This window comes from Mesoplodon densirostris, chromosome 9 (genome assembly GCF_025265405.1).
Source record: "Mesoplodon densirostris isolate mMesDen1 chromosome 9, mMesDen1 primary haplotype, whole genome shotgun sequence".
NCBI classification, from domain to species: Eukaryota; Metazoa; Chordata; class Mammalia; order Artiodactyla; family Ziphiidae; genus Mesoplodon; species Mesoplodon densirostris.
Window position 1 is genome coordinate 18,775,069 of NC_082669.1, and position 22,504 is coordinate 18,797,572.

The following is a 22,504-nucleotide window of genomic DNA, read 5'->3' on the forward strand; positions in this document are numbered from 1 at the left end:
TCATGCTTTCAATTGACTGCTTTTGTTTTTATAGAATTTCTTAAGTTTTCTAGTCTTCTACGGAACTTCTCTTTTTACCTAAATTTTTCTGTTAGGGCAGCTGCGTGCGTGCCATAAGCCCTTGCAGTCATAGTATGTGAAAATACCCCTGACTTGGTCAAGCTCTTCAGAGGCAGGGACTCTGTCACATTCCCAGTGCCCGGCATCCACATCCAATAAACAGTGGAATAAGTGGGACAAGGAGACTTGCTCTGTTTACTTCACAGAGTTGATTGATTCACGCCACAGCGGTTGACTCAGTGCCTCTTATCTACCAGGCACTGCTTATCTTGGGCTTCAGGGATAAAGAGGTGAGAGATAAGTAGGTCCTGCTGGCTCCGGGGAACTCCAGTCACAGGTGTGGGAGGCTGCTTTCACTGCTAGGAACAGAGACGCTCATTCAGCCACCTCAAGTCGTAGAGAGTTTTTCCTGTAAGGATACTCCAGGATTAAAGACGACTTGAATCAGTTATACTTCTGGGGGCTGAGGAATTAAGACCCATCTAGTTTGGGAACTGATGGGATCTCTGGATAGACAAGCGCAAAGACATTCATAGGAACACAGGACTCTCCGTATTGCGCTGGAATGGCACTTGGGAGAAAGTCAAACCTATCTAAACATTTCTGTATTTTTCCTTAGGATTCATTAAGATCTTAGGTTATATCTCCTTAAAATGTTAGGGGCGTTTAGTATATTCTTAAATCATATTTGTTTCTCCAGGCAGATAATATGTTTGCTATATTTTTCCTTCTGTATTCTCCTAATGTGTGTGTGTGTATAAATACACTTACAGAATATCTATAGAATAGGAAAATACAAAGGTGGAAACCAAGAGTCTGAGGAAACCTAATTTGACTTAGCACATTTTAAAGCATCATCTATTAACTTTTTTGTGAATTTGTGCTGCTGTTTACTTTGTATATGCAAAAAAGGTAATGTTAAGATTGGTAATATTAGCTCATAGTAAACATCCGTCTCTTATATTTGAATAGGAATTTATAGTTTACGGGCACTTTCAAAGATGTTTATGTATTTTTTCATAAAACCCCCCTTGAATTAAGGAGGGCAGATCTTACCTTGCATGTTTTTTAAATTGAGGATTTAGGTCAAAGTTACACGATTCATCCAAGGTTTCCCGGAAGGCGATGGGGCCAGCAGTGGAGCCCACGCCTCCTGACCCCAGTCGGCGCCCGGTGGTGCATCCGTCCTTCCTCACCTTCCTCCTGCTCCCCTTCCCTGTACTTGGGTTCCTGAGAGAGAAAACACCAGGCACCCCCTGCCCAGCTGCACGTCGCTTTACTTACAGCAGAGTCTCCACCCTGCATCTCAATCTTCTTCCCCATTTTGGTAACTAAACTAAAAAGTCTAGAAAAATTGTGAAGGTTATTGTTAGCTTGCCAAGAGTTGGTACAGAAAACACGTGTGTTTCATCCCTGCAAGTGGATATGAAGGGATATGTTTTGAGGGATTGGATTTTTGGTAATTTTGTCAAAACCCAGTGTTTACCTTAACTACTGGGTACCACATGCCTGGTGCCCCCATCTTCTTAACTGCCCAGTCCTGTGCCCCATTTACTATTGGGAAATGGAAGTCACGGTCATAGAACTTTTCTACGCACAATTTAAAAATTGATATAATTTCTAGCAAAAATATAAAGGAGAAATAAGGCAATTAATTTATAGTAAGTAAAATGTGTTTCAGTAGGTATGTGCTTACATGTACACAAGAAGACGTAATGGAGTTAGATTCTCCCACTTACATGTAGAATCACTAAGAATATGAAAGCTGCAAATGTAGTCTGATCAGGTGTGTCGTACTGGTTATTCAGATACCACAAGTGATACAGCAGTGACATGCCTTTTTGAAATGATGAACATCTATTAGTAAAATTCCAAACAAAGCAAAAATACCCCCCCAAAACCCCAAATTCCTTTGACTTATGTTGTATTTGTGTTGTAGAAAATCTGATGTATATTAAAACTGCATATAATAATCGTATTTATGTACAAACAGTGTAGAATTTAGGCTCAGGTGGTTATAAATTGACTTGTTTGCCAACATGAATGTCCAGTGGGATATGAGAAAGTAGTGCAGGACAACAGTTTTGGGATTCATGACAGTTCTTTGTTGTATAGGATTATCCTGTATGTTGTCTGTCAAATGCCAAGGATGTCTTCTGACTTATTGTGACAGTTGAAAAAATTGCTCCCACAACTTTAGAATACACCTCCTAGATGGTGATTCCGCTTCGTTGAAAATCTCTGCCTTAAACACTTCAGAAAGACACAGGGAATTCGCCGGCAGTCCAAGTGGTTAGGACTCCATGCTTTCACAGCTGAGGGCTGGGTTCAGTCCCTGCTCAGGGAACTAAGATCCAACAAACCGTGCAGTGTGGCCAAAAAAAAAAAAAAAAAAAAAAAAAGGCACAGAAACCTAAGGGACCCCAAGGGAACAAAGATGTCCCAACATTTCAAACCAGAAGCTCACAGTGCTGTGATTTCATTGTCTAGAGAGACTAGAGGGGGAGGAGAGTGTCTGCTCTGTTTTTTGCCCCAAGGATGAGATATGCTTTTTACCTTCATCTTGCCTTGGTCAGCCAGCACTATCTATTCTGCATTCCTGTGGTTGAAGTTTCCCCTGTCCTTGTAGCTTGCTGGGGAGGCTTTTTTTAGACTAGGTTCTGAAGGAGTTCTGGAAAAGGGGGTTGAAGGTGTCCAAGAAAACTGATGGAAGTTTTTTTGTGCGTGTGATATATGAAATATAAATACACTTCACTTGATGAAAGGTTTTTATATAAGTAATTTGTGACTTTACAGTTATATGGCTGAATTATTTTGATATATAAATAGTGGAAATTTTCTCTTGCTCAGTTTAGAGTATATAATTTTGCTATAAATTATAGTGTTTTAATAATTGGGTTTGTGAATGATTTCACACAGTTAATCCTTAGTAACAATGGAGATCAATATGGAAGGAAATATTTACCTGTTACGTGGTGATTTCAGGCGTCAGTATTTTTGCTTTCTGTTCTTGGTGGGGCAGCATTTTGGTGCTAGAAGTGCCTGAGTTCAAATTCTCAAGCTCTGCCACAGGGTGACTATGTGATCTAAAGCAAACTAATCCATATCTCTGAGCCTTACTGTAAAATGTTGTCATCAGTAATGTTGCAGTGCTGCTACTTAATAGAATGTTGGCAAGGATTAGTGTGAAACATCTGACAGTTTTCTTCTAGTACTTATTCCGAAGCATCTATATTTTTTGTGCTCTATAACCGTAATGCTGACAAAAATTTTAGGTCTTCTTTTTTTACTTGACCTATTTCCATAGTGTAAACAGTTTTTATAATTACTGTTTTAAAAGTATTGACGTGGGCTTCCCTGGTGGCGCAGTGGTTGAGAGTCCACCTGCCGATGCAGGGGACACGGGTTCGTGCCCCGGTCCGGGAAGATCCCACATGCCGCGGAGCGGCTGGGCCCGTGAGCCATGGCTGCTGAGCCTGCGCGTCCGGAGCCTGTGCTCCACAACGGGAGAGGCCACAACAGTGAGAGGCCCGCGTACCACAAAAAAAAAAAAAAAAAGTATTGAAGTATTAAAAAGTATTATAGTAGACCCATGACATCCTGCTACTAAAATATACAGTAACATACATGATGTCCTTTCTGTATATAATATGAACTGTAAACTTACCTGCTTCTCTCAAGAAATAAAGTTTTTAAAAACCTAATGTCTTGAAACTGTAAGATACCTGTAAGCAAAACCAAGAAGAAACAACAGAGCTAAGTTGAATGCAGGGAGTGGGCCAAGGGTGGGCTTACCAGCTGAGCAATGCACTCCCATACACCAGCCTGAAATTGCAGCCTTCCACAGATAGATTTGCATATCATAGACCTTTGGATTGCACAAAAATTGTCAAAACCACAAATATACCATCCTTTAGCTAATAATGATATCAGTATATGTGAGCATTTTTAGTTTTGTTTCCAAATATTTTCACTGTAAAAATTATGCTGTTGAATAGATGTGTGTGTGTGCACACACGTGTGTGTATCTTTTTTCCTTCTCTAGTAATATTTCTTTAGGATAAATCTCTTAAAAGTAGAGTTACTCTCTTAAAGGAGACACACCTTTTATGGCACTAGATGTAATTGCCAGATTGTTTACAGAAATATTATATAGATTGGCACTGTCCCAGTTAAGTAGTTTCAGCCACACATAACTAGGGATTTTCATTTAAAGTGTGTTGGGGGGACTAATTTAACAGGTGAAATATTGATTTTAATTTATATTTCTTTGGCTACTAGTGAATTTAAACATTTAATTTTCATATATTAATGGTTTTTCTTCTTGCATTATTTATTCATTCATATCTTTCTCCTATTTAACTTATGGGATCACTTAACAATTTAGGTCCTTTTCAGGGTTTTGGATAAATTAAAATTTTATCTAATCATATTATTGCGCTTTTCTCTTTCAGCTCCAGTAATAAACCGATTTACGAGGCGTGCCTCAGGTAAGTCTGATGATGGATTTTGCTCACTAGTGGTGACATTTTTTAAATGGATTGGATAAGAAGGTATGTAAAGAATAATTGCTATAGAGTAATAACTTATTTGTCAGTCGTTTTCCCAGAAAACACAACCATCTGATAAAATCAAGAACTCAGAAATAATTGGAAATACGCACTGAGTGGCTAAACTTAAAATCACACTGTGCACTGAGGCTAATGTATGGAGACTCTTGACCCAATTTGTTTATTTCTGCTCTTGATAAATTATTATCTACATGGTTATCTGGTTTGCTAGTCACAGTTTAGAAGAAGTAATTTAGAACTTGGGTAAAGGACACTCTAGAAACAGCGAGGGATGGAGAGTTTTTAATAAAGGACGGGAAAAACCCATAACACTCTGATATAAGACCTTGTCATCATGGGGTCCTATTCAGAATAGGAGGAAATTGCTTTATATTTGTTCATGCCCCAGGGGCTATTGCTGTCCTAGAGATACCACAGTAACCTTCTGTATATTCACAGTGAGGGCGACCTTCACCATTGACAGGTGCTTAAATTTGGTTCACTATACTGGACACCACTTACATTACATTGGTGGGGAAGTATAGTACACAGTTGAAAGCATTTCTATCCTAAATGCGTTTGGGCGCTGAAATGGATAAACTATTGTTTGGAAAATTCACTTCTGTGAAATACCTTCTTCTCTAAAGACAGAGGACAAGTGAAGTACTACCATGTTTGGTTTGAGAAAATGACTTTCTTTTATGTATAACTAGAGTTTTTTGGTTGAAAAACACAAGAAGTAATTTCAAACAGATCATCTTTGACATTTATATAATACAAATGAGTCATTTGTTTCATAAAATTACCTAATTTCCATCTGTGCTATATTATTAAATGTGTTTTAAGATTGAGTTTTATTTTTCATTTGTCAGCAGTTACTGGTATAATTTACTCTTATTATGTGGTGACCAGGTCTGTAAGGAAAAAGACAGGGATTAGGATAATATGCTGTATTGTGATGGTATCTACTTTATCCTCCTGAGCTTTTTGTAATGTTGAGGCATATCTATTTTTAATGTTGAAAACAAAGTGTAGATTATAATGCCTTTCATGGAATGAGAGATTATGTTTATGTCAGTAACGCATCAATCAGACTTTATCCCAGAGTAGAGCTATCAAGAGTGATCGTATTCTGGTGTAATATGTAGTCTTTCATGAGCAGTGGTGGAAACAGAGAGGAACAATAAGACAGAATCAGTAGTGTGATATCTTGTCTCCGTGATGTAAGATTCTTTCTGTAGGAGCATAGTTAAGACTCTTAGAATAAATTGTCTCCCTTTCTGCCTCAAACTGACATGAGACATTTATTTCTGGGCAAATTCCATTAATATTTGTTGTTCGGTATACTTAGCATCAGTTGAAGGATCAGGGGCTCTAGTATATAGGTTCGTTTTGAAACACCCTTATTTCACTCCCCACCACCACTGCTAAATCTGTGTCCAGTGTATCTCAGCAAGATTGGCTGGAAATGTAGACAAGCTAGAATGCCGGCAAAGAAATACACGTTCAAGTCAAATGTTGCATTTATTCCAAGTGACAGGCAATAGGAAATGCCAGTGAAAACAACAGGGAACAGTTTGATTTAAAAAAAAATGAAATGATATCACGTTCAGGAGTCATGTTGTAAAAGTCTTAAAAGGTGTAAATATTGTTACCCTAATAATATAACATGCTGGAAAGCACTATGAGAATGAATTTTGACATTAATTATTGGAAGGAAAAGAGAACTGACTTATGGAATACCCCTGATGGGTCAGGCACTGTGGTAAGCATTTTATACACATTTTCAGTCTTTCAGGCAAGGGAAATAAAATTATATTTACTGCCTTGGATAAGAAGAACAATGGTCTTTGTCTAAAACTTTTTTGACAAAGAAAGCAGGAACTGTCTTAAGACATCTTGGAGACGAAATTCTGCAGTTCTCTTTGTTCATTTAATCTAGTGGTGAAAAGTAATTCAATGCAGTAGTAGCCTTCAACTTCTTTTGAAGTAGCATTTCCTGAACATAAAAACAATAGATATCTACTTAAAATAGGGAAATTCATATCTGATAATTAAAAGTATTTCTTAGGATATCTTTTTTTTTTTTTCTTTGTGGTACGCGGGCCTCTCACTGCTGTGGCCTCTCCTGTTGCGGAGCACAGGCTCTGGACGCGCAGGCTCAGCGGCCATGGCTCACGGGCCCAGCCGCTCCGTGGTATGTGAGATGTTCCCGGACCGGGGCACGAACCCATGTCCCCTGCATCGGCAGGCGGACTCTCAACCACTGCGCCACCAAAGAAGCCCAGGATATCTTTTTCTGATGAAGTTTTAATTCAGAAATACTTTTTCTTTTCAGACGTAAATTATAACTTTAAATCTGTAATGTGATACCTGTAATTTAAGGGAAAAAAATAAGTCAACCAGAAATGTAGGATACAAGAGTTTACTTCTTGATACAAGAGTTTATTTCTTACTCGTCTTTTTTTTTTTATTATTTATTTTATTTATTTATTTTTGGCTGCGTTGGGTCTTCGCTGTTGCGCGCGAGCTTTCTCTAGTTGCTGCAAGCGGGGGCGACTCTTCGCTGCGGTGCGGGCTTCTCATTGCTGTGGCTTCTCTTGTTGCAGAGCACGGGCTCTCGGCCTTCAGTAGTTGTGGCGCGCGGGCTCTAGAGCGCAGGCGCAGCAGTTGTGGCGCAGGGGCTTAGTTGCTCCACGGCATATGGGATCTTCCCGGACCAGGGATCGAACCTGTGTCCCCTGCATTGACAGGTGGATTCTTAACTGCTGTGCCACCAGGGAAGCCCCTTACTTGTCTATTTTTTAATAATAATTACAACAATAAGTACTGTATGTATACATTATAACAATAAATACACTATGTGAAGTGCTAGGTATTCAATCACTTTTGATTAAATGAAAATTTAACAATAGTGTGTTATGATATATTCCTAATTTGACTGAGTTTCCTATATCTTTGAGGTTTTGGCTTTTGATATTCATACCGCACCTATCAAAAGTAAATATTTCAACCTGAATACTTCAAACAAAACATTTCTCCCTTTTATACCTTTTTCTTTTGTTATGGTTCATGAGGATGAGGGCAATGTTTATATTAAGGATGTGTTTAGCAAATACATAATTTCAGATCATTTTTATAAATAACACTGTTTCTGCTGAACTCTCCTCGTGTTTTCAGTGCCTGCCCACAAACCTGTTGGTTTTTATTTCTATAAGTAAAAGGAATCAGTTTCACTCAGTATTTTCAAACAAAATTCATTCCTAGAATTTTAAGAGTTTGTAGCGGTTTCAGGGTTTCATAAGTTAGTTTTCCACTTGGTTCAGGAATGAAAGGCATATAGTGGAGTGTGATTAATGGATAAAAACAGGTGGGCATTTGGAAGAGTAGGGTCTTGCCTTATAGGGTAGATAGGATAAGTTCTACAAAACTTATGATGATGAAACTGTCAGATTTTTTTTTTAACATCTTTATTGGAGTATAATTGCTTTACAGTGGTGTGTTAGTTTCTGCTTTATAACAAAGTGAATCAGCTATACATATACATATATTCCCGTATCTCTTCCCTCTTGGCGTCTCCCTCCCCCCAACGCTCCCTATCCCACCCCTCTAGGTGGTCACAAAGCACCGAGCTGATCTCCCTGTGCTATGCGGCTGCTTCCCGCTAGCTATCGGTTTTACATTTGGTAGTGTATATATGTCCATGCCACTCTCTCACTTTGTCCCAGCTTACCCTTCCCCCTCCCCGTGTCCTCAAGTCCATTCTCTCGTAGGTCTGTGTCTTTATTCCCATCCTGCCCCTAGGTTCTTCATGACCTTTTTTTTTAGATTCCATATATATGTGTTAGCATACAGTATTTGTTTTTCTCTTTCTCACTTACTTCACTCTATATGACAGACTCTAGGTCCATCCACCTCACTACGAATAACTCAATTTCATTTCTTTTTATGGCTGAGTAATAGTCCATTGTGTATATGTGCCACATCTTCTTTATCCACTCATCTGTCGATGGATACTTAGGTTGCTTCCGTGTCCTGGCTATTGCAAATAGAGCTGCAATGAACATCGTGGTACATGACTCTTTTTGAATTATGGTTTTCTCAGGGTATATACCCAGTAGTGAGATTGCTGGGTCGTATGGTAGTTCTATTTTTAGTTTTTTAAGGAACCTCCATACTGTTTTCCATAGTGGTTGTATCAATTTACATTCCCACCAACAGTGCAAGAGGGTTCCCTTTTCTCCACACCTTCTCCAGCATTTATTGTTTGTAGATTTTTTGATGATGGCCATTCTGACCAGTGTGAGGTGATATTTCATTGTAGTTTTGATTTGCATTTCTCTAATGATTAATGATGTTGAGCATTCTTTCATGTGTTTGTTGACAATCTGTATATCTTCTCTGGAGAAATGTCTATTTAAGTCTTCTGCCCATTTTTGGATTGGGTTGTTTGTTTTTTTGATATTGAGCTGCATGAGCTGCTTGTAAATTTTGGAGGTTAATCCTTTGTCAGTTGCTTCATTTTGTCAGATGTTTTTTGAAATCCAGGTAAATGTATCTCTGGTATCTTCCTGACAGCACCTCATAACCTTTGTTTGCTTGTTTGTTTACTTATATTTTTATTGAGATATAATTGACCTGTAACATTGTGTGTGTTTAAGGTATACAGCATGTTGATTTGATATATTTATATATTGCGGTATGATCATCCATAACTTTACAGTACCCCATAATCCTATTGTTAAAGAAAAGAAAAAGAAATACTGCTTTTGTTCTTTTTTAATCCATTTATACTCTGAGTAATCACTTCTTAAGTCTTTTTAAATACACAGAAGTCATATACATAATCTATTTTAGAGTTTTGATAGAATTAACACTGACAGTTTTTCATTTAATTTCTCTTAGAACTTATTATGGACTTTCTGTTTTGGAAGATTATTCTTTTTGGTGGAAAATGGGAAACATACCATTTATTGTTGTAATTATTATTAAAAATTATTGGTAATAGTAGAGGTAGTAGCTGAATAAATCTTTGAAGAGTAAAACTTTAACCAAACAACAATTCTGTTGCTTTGTTGTTCATCTAGTATATTATATGGGAAAGACCCTAGGATGTAGAGTTATGCAGACCTGAGTTCAAACCACCCATTTACTGTGTAAATTTGCTTGTAAGTTATTTACCTCATTGAGTGTTACTTCCTTATTTTCTTTTTTTTTTTTTTTTTTCTTTTTGCGGTATGCGGGCCTCTCACTGCTGTGGCCTCTCCCGTTGCGGAGCACAGGCTCCGGACGCGCAGGCTCAGCGGCCATGGCTCACGGGCCCAGCCGCTCCGCGGCACATGGGATCCTCCCAGATCGGGGCACGAACCCGTATCCCCTGCATCGGCAGGCGGACTCTCAACCACTGCGCCACCAGGGAGGCCCACTTCCTTATTTTCATTTTCTTTCATTTTGGGATCACAGCAGCTGTATTCACTTTTGTTATGATGGTTAAGTTAGACGGTATTTATAAAGCAGAGTGTCTAGGCTCTCAAAAATGTTAGTGGTCAGCTCTCTTGAACATAGTTTAAGACAAAACAAAACAATAAAATGCTCAACTCTGTGTCTTAGTCTGTAATAAAAAGGCCTTGAAGAGTCATAACACTATTTGATGTTCATCCTTTAATATGGGCCTCTCTTTTTATTGTTTGTACATTAAAGTTTTTTTTTAAAAAAAAGAGTATAATGATTTTCCTCTGTGGTTTTGGCTCTGAATTGAAAAACAAATTGAAATGACCTGTTAATCTTGAGCCAGTGCCTTCTCAGGAGGTCAGACCTCTCTCTGAATTTTTTTTAATCTCAGGATTTTATTTTGAAAAAAATCAAGCTTATAGAAAAGTTTGAGGAATAGTTCAATGAACACCTTTATCTAGATTTCCCAGCTGTTATTATTTTGCCACATTTGTATGCTCTTTTCTTTCCTTCCTTGCACATGGACCGACGCACACTTTTAGTTTTTTAACTGAACCTTTTAGGAATCCTAAATACCTCATGCATGTCTCCTAAGAACAAGGACATTTTCTGAATAATATAATGTGCAGGGAATTTAACTTTGATACAATGCTGTTATCTAATCTATAGTCTAGAGTCCAGTTCCTCAGTTGTCTTGCTGTGTCCTCTCTCCCTCTCTCTCTCTCTCTTTTTGTTCAAGCTCATCCAAGGATTTTATATTGCATTTAATTGTCATGACTCTGCTGTCATTGTCTTTCACAAAATGGCTCCCTGAAATTTTGAAATCTGCTTTTTTAGAGCTCTGACGGTTATCCCCAACAGTGGGGCAGTTCCCGGTTATCACCTGTTATGAGTTCTTACATTGTATGGGCATGTCCACTGTCTGGTCACGATGCCCCATTGATTGCCATGTATTGCTTTCACGGACTGCTGTTGAGCATTACTTGCTCTAATATGTCATTATTTCTTATAATAGAAGTGAAAATGGAGCTCCAAATTATGAATTGGCTAATTTTCTTTTCACATGTAGATAATTAGCCACTCTTCAATTTTTAGCCATAACATGAGCATTGAATTTTATGGTATATTTTTAACAGATCTAAAATCTTCTAATTTTCCCTAAACTAGCATTTGGAATAATTCAGAGGTGAAATTAACTCTTTGAATCTCACACACCAACTGTGTAAAATGGCACATTAAAAAGTCAGTAAAATCACCCCAGACAGAAAATGATTAAGTCCCCAAGAAAAGTAGTGAAATAGCAGAAGTTCAGATCTTGTCTTGAATCTGATTCAGGGAACATATGCTTCCTTGATTCAGGGCACATATGCTTCCTTCCGTTTTGTTTTGGAAAGATTTTGTAGCCTTGGTATTAGTTGTTTTTATTTTAAAGTTATTTGACAAGAGCTTTTAACCCCCAAATTATTTTTTTCCCAGAGGTCATTCTCATATTTTCAAACCAATTTGCTAGTATGAATATATTTACATTTATATTTTGTTATTAGAAGCTCATTTCAAACTTGTTAATCACCAACACTGGATAATGCATTCCAGGAGAATACTACTTTAATTCACTTACTAATCCATTCAGCAGACGTTTACTGATTCTTTACTTTCTGCCAGATACAGTGCTAGGGATGCAAGAAGAGTAAGATAGGGCCCTTAGGAAGTTCACACTCTAGCAGGGAAGCTGGCTGTGACTCAGAGTGTGCTAAATACCACAGTATCCACAAAGTGAAAAGGAGAAAATGTATAGTTCTTCCCCGGCATGGGGCTCACAGAAAGGGTGCCATTTGAGCTGGTCTTTAAGGCTTATGACAGGGGTTTCAGCAGGAAGATAAGAGTATTTGTGTCTTATCACTAGTAGGGCTGTTTTTATTATAAGTCCTTTTATGCTGCTCTGCACTTGACCTCTGCCATCAGTCACCTGTGGCGTGGAGTAAGCAGATGCCCAAGGCCATGGACAGCAGTGGCTGAAGGCCAGGAGTTATTTTTGCGTTTAACTTAACCATTGCTTCAAAATGTTAGCATCTCTCTTATCAGGGGAGGCAGTATAGGCTCTGGATTCAGAGACCTGGGTTGGAGTATTTGCTCTGCTACTCACATATCCACTTACTAAAAGTGTGTGTGTGTGTGTGTGTGTGTGTGTGTGTGTGTGTGTGTGTTGGTCTTAGTTGCCTTTGTTATCCAGGTAGAACATGGAGATAATACCTATCTCACAGAATGATTGTAGTGATTAAACAGAAGATAATCCATGAAAAACACTTCACACTGTATTCTCCCCAGTTTAGTTTCACACCCTCAGCCCGTTGTCCACATGGGTCTCCTAGACGGGCAGGGGGCTTCAGGAGCCTGGACTGGATTTGAGGGGGGTCAGAAGTAGCTCGTGGACTGCAAAGCTTGACACAGAGAATTCTTTAGAAAGATGACACCCTGGGTGGGGCTGAGATCAAGCGTCAGACAGTCCCACTGAGACGGCTGGGTGAAACCAGAGGTGGCCGCGCTGGGCAGGGAGGTGCATCTGGAGAGGGCCTCTGAGAGGCCAGAGCACAGGTCCCGGGGCTCTTTGCAGGGGGAGGGGTTCCAGACCACCTCCGTCCCTGTTCTCTTTCTGTCCCCAGGCTCCTGTTAAAACAGACCCTCCCCTGGGATCCATCACAAGTCAGAGCAGGTGAACAGAGCAGGTGCTGCTCCCTTCGCTCCCTCAGCCTCTTCCCTCCTCCTTCCTCTCTGGCAGTGCTAGCTGACTGGGGCTCCCGGCATGCAGTGCGAAACAGAGCCCAGTGGGCTCCACGGCACGTGTTCAGTCTCTGGTTCTTTTTTGTTAGGCTCAGGAATGCTGATGAACTATCTCAAGGCCAGTGGGAGATGACCTCTTGAGCTTTATTGCATTTTCTCCAAGGTTCTCTTAGAGACCCCCGGGGAAGGGAAGGAGAGGGGCAGCAGTGAAACGTTGATCTACAGATCGGGGCTGGGCAGGGCGTCTTCTCTGCTCCTGTAGTGTCCTCAGACCAGCAGATGTGGAGGGATTTGAAAGATGGCGCGGAGGCCTGTGCAGCCCGCTCAGCCCCTTGTGTGCCCCGGTCCCTGGACACTGCCCCTGAAACAGACAGGAGGAGATAGCATGGACATTTGAACTTATCGCAGCCGTCCTCTGAGTGTGATCAGAGTGGAGGTCACTGCTCTGCACGCTCTCTGTGTGGAGGACCAGATCCTCGTGCCCCTTTGCCCCCAGTGCACTGCGGGCCCTTGCTTTTGTAATCGGTAGTGAAATTGCCCCAGTGGCCACACATCGCTGTACCAGTTGTAATAGTACAGCCATTACTATTAGATGCTCCCGCTCTCTGGACTTATCTCACTGTGTACACTGAGGTTTAGGTGATGTAACCTCAGTGTGCTCTGTATGAGACATGAAAGTTCTCATAAGAAGCTTTATAAAGGGAAATCGCACATTTATCTAAAGGAACTGATGATTAAAACAAAACCAAAAAACATATTTTACCACTTGGGCATTTTGTAAGAGCAGACTGCAATGTGAGCGGTGCCCTTGGACAGGTAGGATGCTGGTGTGGGGGGGAGGGGAGGGGAGGGGCGGGCCGGGCCGGCCCCAGGTTCATGGCACACGTGTCCTTACCTCTGCTTCCGGCATCCATGGGCCCCCCTCACGTTGGGAACACTTCACGGGCTTCGCTTGTCTGGCCTTGGGACAAGTCACCCCGCACCATGTTCCCCACCACTCAGCACTCCTTCTTTCTTTCTGGATGCCATCTGTGAATAGAGTATGCGTCCATGCTGCTCTTACTATTACACATCGTTTGATATTGTGGTTGTTCTCGTGTCTCCTTCCCTCTACTAAACCGTGAGCATCCTAATTAATGAACTGAGGTAAAGGGCATTTCTGGATGAAGTCAAAGAAAAAAAAGAATAGAACGTAAGGAGATGGGCATCCTAGAAAAATGGGAAGAGTTGGCCAGATGTGTTATAACGGGGTTTAAGATTCCAGAGGAGTCATGACCAGCGTGTATTAGTGGCGGGGTGAGACTGCTAAAGTGGATATTGGATGAAGCTTTATTGGAGTCAAGGAATTAAAAGAAAAATCGAGGGTGGGCATGGACATTGATGTGTTCTGTGATGCTGGCACAGCTGGAGTGGAAAGAAGACAGAGCTCGATGCCGGTCTGGAGGGTACCTGATGCCACAAATCTAAGGGGAGCAGGGCATCGGCTAGGAGTACCACGTCTGGTCTGGATGCCTGAGTGGGGAGCCAGGGGCACCCCTCACTATCATTCGGATCCCACCGTGTGTAGGGGGTGGGACCTTCTGAGAGTAGTGGTATTCTTACAGTGGAGGGGGGCAGGAGGGTATCCCACAGGTCAGCTGTTGAGCAGATATTTATTGAGCAGTTAGTATCAGCAGGCACAGTGCTGGGCGCTGGGTAGAGCAGCAGTAAACATGCCCTGCCTTCCAGGACCAGTGGGGAAGCTTAAAGTGCGGAGGTGAAATTGGGGAAAGGTGGTTGTCTGGAGGGTCTTGCATCTTGTGGATGACCAAGGATGACCAAGCAAAGAGGGCAGAGTTGGATGGAGGGTGTTTCGGTTATAATTTATTCACTATGAATGCTTGTTTAACTAAACTTTCTCTAAGGCTAAGTCTATCAGGTTCCCAGTGAGAGCACCTTAACCTTCTGGTGTTTACCGTGAGTACGGAAGGCAGGAGGTGTGGAAGCAAAGAGCTTGGAATGGCCATTCTTCCATTTATTGATCAAATATTCAACGAGAGCCTACAACGTGTTTTGCACTGGTCTGGGCCAGAGGCCAACAGACATAGTTTAGGATTTTAGTTGCATCATTGTTTAGCTCTATGAACTTGGGCAACTTACTTAAACCCTCTTCTGTAAATTCATGAAGAGATGTAGGCAAAGTTTTCTTGTTTTTTTTTTTTTTTTTTTTAAGCACAGTGCTGACACACGAGTGCTAATAAACTTTTATATATCATTAGGCTCAATTTGTCAAATTTTAATCTAATGAAAATGCCACAATATTAGTATCTATGATATTTTCTCCTATAATCTCTCCCTCTTAATTTTAATTGGCCAAAGGGCATAATTCAGTGTATCTCTTATAGCTAATTCCCTTACTTCAAATTTGGATTAACTTAATTAACAGTGTATTGATATTTGTGGGGAGATGGGAGAGATTTCTCTCAAATGTAACAGCCTTTAGCTTTTTAGATAAAAACAGAAAAGCAACTTCAGTCTCTCCTAAATTATAAGCTGTATGATCTGCTTGTTAAGCTTAAACCTTTAATTTTAAATGGGTGTATGTACAGCCCTCCCTTCCCCCCTCCTTAATCAGATTGAACCAGCTGCTTCTCGGAGCTGATTGCTGGAGAATGTTCCTGTCATTGGATTCTGAGACTCTGAGAGGCCAACAGTGTCTAGCTAATCATTTGATCATGTTTTCTGAAAATCAATGGTACAGCTAAAAACCACAGAACGTATCCAAGTAATAAGCGGGTTTCACCACCACCACCATTTTTTCCTACCTTCAGTCTTGCATTATTAAAATCAGAGAACATTGATTTTGTTGTTGTTGTTTTACATAAGATTGTGTAATCAAATTGCTAAAAAATGAAAATATAGATTAACGGTATATTGTTTTCAAGATGGTAGAAAAGAGGAGCCTTTCATTTGAAAGACTAAACAGCTTAAATAATTGTATCATTATACATATTTCATGGAATTATGAATGTTATCACCTTTACTGACCTTCATCAAAAAAGGTGGAACTGACCCCCTACTTAGATTTTTAAAGCAGAATTCTCAGTTATAGCTCCCATTTAAGAACAGATACAGGTAGTTTGATATGCTCATTGCATAACATAAATAGGGTACCAGATGCAAAGTGCTCCAGAAAATGTACATGGCTTCCATGCTCTAGGGTTCTTTTCACAGCTGAGTTTCAGCGTAGCTGAGTGGTGAGCTGCTGTAGAAACTGAAAACTTCAGCCCTTGTGGCTTTCTAAAAATAAACCGCTACTTTCAAGTTACCTTTTTATTTGGTATTTTCACTTTATTCAGATTTTGTGGCCCTCTTATAGTGTTGCTTTTCTTTTCTTCAGCACATTTACGTGAAGAGGACGATTTAATCTATTTTAAGAAACTTTCTTAAATTTGAGAACTATTCTGGGAATTAGAATAGTGAAAAGACTTATAATCCAGAATTATTTATTTTATTTATTTATGACTTATTTATTTTATTTATTTTTATTGATTAAAAAAATAAACATTCATGTTGTATCACCTAGGCAGTTAAATTAGAAGTTAAATAAAACTGAAGGTTTTCTCTAGTTAAATCTTTCAGAAGGGATTCTTCTTGTTAAACTGTATAATCAGAGGGACTGGTGTCTCTTGGTTTGTTGTTGTAGCCGCAGGAGAATCACCCTGTATGTCTCATCCTGGACAGAGATTCAGAGGCAGAGACCATTACATATTCTGAAGGCAGCCTGTGAGTCCTGTTAAAAGATAAACTGAGGCATATTAAACACTTCAGGAGTTTACTTGAGCAAAAATTGATTCGAATCAGGCAGCGTCCCATCTAGCAGATAGAAAGGGGCTCCGAGGAGCTGCCCAAAATGAAAGAATTTTATGGGCAGAAGGGAGTGGGAACAAGGAAGTTACACTAGGAAAAAAGTGAGTTGGTTATTGCAAGGTCCCTTTCCTTTAGGGAGTAGCAGGGTCTATCAGGCAGATGACCTCCCTAGGGCTGACCAGGCAACTCCTGATGGGCTGATTTAAGATTCAATTTCTGGGAGAGCAGAAACTGTAATTAAGTCAAGTCTCAGTTTGGTGACCTGAGGCTTATTAGAGGCAACTCCATTTTGGGCCTGTAGTCTTGTTTTTAACAGTCATGAATGTTTTTCAGGAATTTATAATTCCTAAAGCTCTCCCCCTTGCTTTTGTCAAAGAATAAATTTCTCTAACGAGAAGTTGCTCAAAAGCTTATTCAAAGGACCATTTATTTTGGTTATGAACCGTCATAGTCTAATTTGTGAAGGTATTGTAGATGGTGATGATGATACTAAAATATATGCAGGATGGACTGTGTGCCAGGCACTGCTTCTTAGCCGCCTTCCCCATGATAACCCACGAGAATCACTGCTGCCATCTTTGAAGGATTGTCTCCATTTTACAGGTGTGAAAACTGAGGCACAAAGAGTTTAGCATGCTTAAGGTCATGTTTTTATTTTTCAATATGATTAATTCTTTAAAATTGAATCAAAGTAGTTTTTAACAGTTTTATTAAATGGAAGTCACAAGTTAGTAGTACTATAAAAATCTTGGATACTTCACAGCCAAATCATGCCCTTGTTTGTGAAGATTCTGGAGTACACTGAATCGAACAACTCCTAGCTATATTTCCATTACAACTTTCATCCTGAATTTTGAAATTATGTTATATATTTTATACACTAAATTCCAACAAAGTAAAGGAAAAGCATTGGTTTCTAGTACCATTCTAGCATTGTATTTCTACCCATACTTGTACAAATAAAGCATTTAATTTATTGTTGTTGTTTGCTAACAGCCAAGGTTAGTCAACTTTTCTGTGCCCAAAATTACAGAATGGTTTACATTCTGATGCTTTTAGCCATCAGTTTGAGTGATTCAGATTTTTTTTTTCTTATTTTTCTTTCTTAGTATCAGAAAAGGTTTATTGAAAAATCGTCACCCAGGGCTTCCCTGGGGGCGCAGTGGTTGGGAGTCCGCCTGCCGATGCAGGGGACGCGGGTTCGTGCCCCAGTCCGGGAGGATCCCACATGCCGCGGAGTGGCTGGACCTGTGAGCTGTGGCCGCTGGGCCTGCGCGTCTGGAGCCTGTGCTCCACAGCGGGAGAGGCCACAACAGTGAGAGGCCCACGTACCGCAAAAAAAAAAAAAATCGTCACCCTGAACTGGTGTAGCATGTGATGCTACCATTTATTAAAACCAACTTTCCAAAGTGGTCCTTATACAAAGTTTATAAAAAGCAGTTCCTGGTGTGACTTATGCTCTGCCTTTGTCCCTCGACATCTTGATTCAGATTAATTTTGATCTAACTTTAAGTATTATCCCCTTTCCTTTTCAGCTAGATATCTGAAAATACTGTGTTGCCACCCAGATTAATGGATAAGTATCTGGAAATATTATAAACCATGATACTACTTGTTTATACATAGTATTAACTACATTTTTAGAAACGATTTGCTTGCAGTTTAGTTAGGTTTATTACGTCTCTTTGTTTCTCTCTGGAGAAGGAAAAGAAACTATTAATATTGGGAAAAATCAATTTAGTTTCTATTGTCCTGACTACCATCTGTATGCTTTTCAAATGTCTGCACATCAAACAAGATGAATGATGCAAGTATACCTAAGGAAGGTGCTTAGGACTGAATAAGTCATGTTTGCTTGGTTTATAGAATTGTATTATTTCAATTATGGATCCTCCAGAAAGTAAAAAGACCTAGTGACCTCTGTTTGTATAAACTAGGAACCACTGAGTCCAGCACTCTGAGCAGTCTAAACACAGTATGTGAGATGCTCTGTGGGAACAGAAGGGAGAGGGTGAGCTGGGAAGCATCAGGGGAGGTAGGCATGGATGGAGGGGAGGGCGAGAGGTGATGGTTTCTGCATTTTCTCCGTGTTGGTTTGAAATCATTTTCGGCTCTCCCTTATCTTCGGCAACAATAAGTCAGCATCTTTTTCTCTTTATTTTTTTGGCCTTTTTAATGATGAGGTCGTTTCCCACTATATATTAAGTGCAACTGTTAATATGTTTCTAAAATGGAATCTTTGTGAATCAGTAGCTGTGTTTTTTATAACTGTAATCAGTGCATAATGTACCTTTTATATCATTTAAAGATTTTTTTATTATAAAGTCGGTACATGCTCATAGTAAAAAGTCAAATGGTACAAAGTATAAAATGAACACTACAGGTGCTTGTTTCTTCCACTGTTTCCAATCCTTGTCCTGGAGGTAACCACAGTTAATGGTTTCTTGAGTACTTTCCTGGACTTTTTTATGCACATACATATTTAGTTAGAATTAAAATTATATCCAGCTTTGCATATTGCCTTTTTCACTTAACAGTATGCCCTGTACTACTCTTCATGTCCTTACATCTAGAGGTACCTCATTCTTATTTTAATGACTGAATGGTATTCTATTATATGGATACATTAAAATTTATATAACAGGCTGTTTACATTTTAGGTACATGTGTCTTTGCATGATTGTGCAAGTACATCCATTGGATATATTTCTAGAAGTGGAATTGCTTAGTCAGAGGTATGAGCATGTGAAATTTGTGTAAGCATTGTCCATTTGCCCTTTAATATAGTATACTAATTTATACTCTTATCTTATGCTTAACATATACTTGCAGAATTTTAAAATTTGTATCAATTCGATAGATCAGTATGTTTTAGTTGGCGTTTAAAAAAATTTGAGTGAGGCTTGGCATCTTTTCATTAATTTTGGCCATTTGTATTTATTTTTCTGTTAACTGCCTATTCAAAAAAATTTTTTTTTCCCTTACTGCTTTAAGTGTTTGAGCTCTGAGGTCAGATGGCTTTGGGTTCAAATTTGGGCTTTGCCATTCACTAACTGCTTGACCTTGAGAGGGTTGTTTAGTCTCTTTGAACTTTAGTTCATTTTCTATGGTGGTAAGAGTACCTAACTCATGGGGTATTCTTAACTAATTGATGAGATAATCAATGTAAAATATTTAACCCATTTCCTAAAGAATAGTAAGAATATAATATGTTTCCTAGTAGCATTACTAGTACTACTGAGATTTTTTTTTTTTAATTAAGAATAGAATTTGTCAAATACCTTCATGGCATTCACACAAGCATTTGTTTTTTTCCCTTTTAACATAATGATATGGTAAGTTGTATTAGCAGATTTTCTAATATTGAACTATCCTTATATTCCTAGAATGAATCTGCTCGATCATAACATCAATTATTAATTGTGTTCTTAAAATATAACTGACACACATCAACTGTTATTTTAGTACAAGTCAACACACATTTTGTAACACAGAATTCAGCTCTGAATTTTAGGTATATTTCAGAGAACATTGTTGAATATGCTTTCCCGTTTTAGGTGAATAATGAGGGATCAGAACTAGGAATTATCTATTTAGAAACTGTGGGTTGAAGCACCTCGTAACCCCAACAAGAGGCATTAATTGTGATTCATATGTACTGGTCAGTCTATATAACAAGCAACCATTGTTCTGTTCAAACCATAGAGCAAGAAATGGCATAGGGAAATGACATTTTGTTTCTGCATCATATTTTCATGTTCTTTGAGATTATATATACTTCAGGGCTTTAAAAATAATAATCACAGTGTAGTTTTATAAAACTGCAAGAACACTTTTTCATACACAGGAAATTTTAGTATATGTTCTAATTTGTGCCTTTTAAGGACATGTGCAGCTCTGAAATAGTATGTTGTATTGTTTTGATGACTCAAATCCGGTTACTTAAAGTTAATTTTAGATTGGGAATCTAGCAGAGAAATGAAATAAATACATAAGGAACACTTGTGTAAACCACTTCTCATGGTTTTCCTTCCAAAACCATTTTCGTCCATAAAATACTGACTTCTTTTTTTTAAATTCTTCCTTTTTAACTTCAGAAGTACTACGGGCATTAGAAATGTGGTATGCATGAGGTAAAGATATTTTATATTGAAAAGTTAGAATTTTAGTTCCATGCTATGGGTCCATTCTGTATACAAACTTGTATATAATTAGAACCTGGAATTCCACTGAGAAACCCTTCGAATAATCATAATAGCTACCATTTATTGAGGGCTTACCGTAAGCCAGGAACTGTTCTGAGTGCTTTGCATGTAGTAATTCATTTTATTCTTAAAGCACCTCTATAGAACAGGTAGGGTATTGTCCTAACATTACAGGTAAGGAAGCTGATACACAGAGGTTAAGCCCTTGTCCAGGGTAACAGCAACAGAGGGGCAGGACAGGATTCAAATTCAGACCTTCTGTCTGCCAACCCTGTGCTCTTTCAAATACTCCATTCTGCTGACGGAGATGGAACTACTGCCATTCAACAAATATTTATTGAGTGTCTTTAGTGTGCTGGAAATTCTTAATTGTAGATCTGAGGCATTGCCATGGTGAGCAAGATACACAAGCTCCATGCTGTCATGAAGAGTACTTTCTTGTGGAAACAAAATAAAGGCATAAACTCCATAGTTTATGGAGGTCCTTCATAGGTATAGCCAATTGTGTTTTGCAAAGGTATTTTATAATAACGATGAATGTTGTTCCCCTTTTCTCCGTTTACCTAGTTGGTTCATGAAATCCCTGTCTTGGCTATCTGTGATATATTTTGTTTTTATGTAGACCCAGGAGACTGGGCATTGTAGGAGAAAATTCCTGTGCTTTGGCATCTGAAGACGTGGGTAAGAATCCAAGCGCTCCATAGTGTGCTAGCTGTGTGTGAACTCTGGCTTTGGTGTCTTCATTTATAAACTGGACATTGGGTGCCCTACCCCCTACAGTGGCTGTTAGGATTCGGTGAGCTCAGGTCCCTAGCACAGTGTATGACATAGAAGGATCATCTTTTAGTTTCCTACTTTCGATACATTTTCTAGTCTTAATAATTTTCAGTGAAAGATACAAATGCAGGTAGAGGGAATAAATTGAGTTCCCTGTAAATGATGTTTAACTTTTTTCTCACTAGAATGCTATATTTTTTCAAGTAATTTTTGTTTGAAATCATCATTTAGGCAGATGTTGAAGAAAATTGATGTTGCAGAATAACTTAGAATTAATATTCAAAAATATCTTCTTGAAAGAGTTAAGTATAAAAAATGCATCTTAACAGACTGCTTTCTCAAAATTCTCATTGGTATATTATATTACTGTGCTAGAATTTACTTCTTGTTTGTACCATAAAAATAATACGTTTTAATTTCATATTGCTTCTTATTTGCTTATACTTAGTAATACCCATATTCGTTTCATTAGAAACATTAGTTTCTGATATTCAGTAACTCAGTGAAATGTGATAATCAGATTTGGTTGTACTGTAGTGAGTTCTTGACAGAAACCATACCTGTTAATTAAATTATTCATGTGTACACTTAATAACCTTGGCCCTGTATCTAGTCTGTCGCTGGATTAGTGCTGACTTTCGCTGTGGCTTTTCCTTTCTTTCTATTTCTATTGGCACCGTACCACTTACAACACACATAGGTCGCTGTAACAAGGCTAAGTAATCTCTCTTGCTTGTTTTTCCTAATTCATCTGGCACATCTTTGTCATAATATCCTACGTATCACACATCATAAATTCTCTACATTTTAAATTGATATTCGACTCAAGGCCCT

At 38.9% G+C, this 22,504-nt stretch overlaps 1 protein-coding gene across 2 annotated transcripts in view; it reads left to right on the forward strand.

Moving 5' to 3' along the window:
* PRKAR2B (protein kinase cAMP-dependent type II regulatory subunit beta) overlaps window positions 1-22,504 on the forward strand; it is a 113,978-nt gene that overhangs the window by 26,990 nt on the left and 64,484 nt on the right. For both annotated transcript variants that reach the window (XM_060107762.1, XM_060107763.1), the window contains exon 2: window positions 4,515-4,550. In XM_060107762.1, the coding sequence (XP_059963745.1) occupies window positions 4,515-4,550 (36 nt within the window). The remainder of the gene's footprint in view (window positions 1-4,514; window positions 4,551-22,504) is intronic.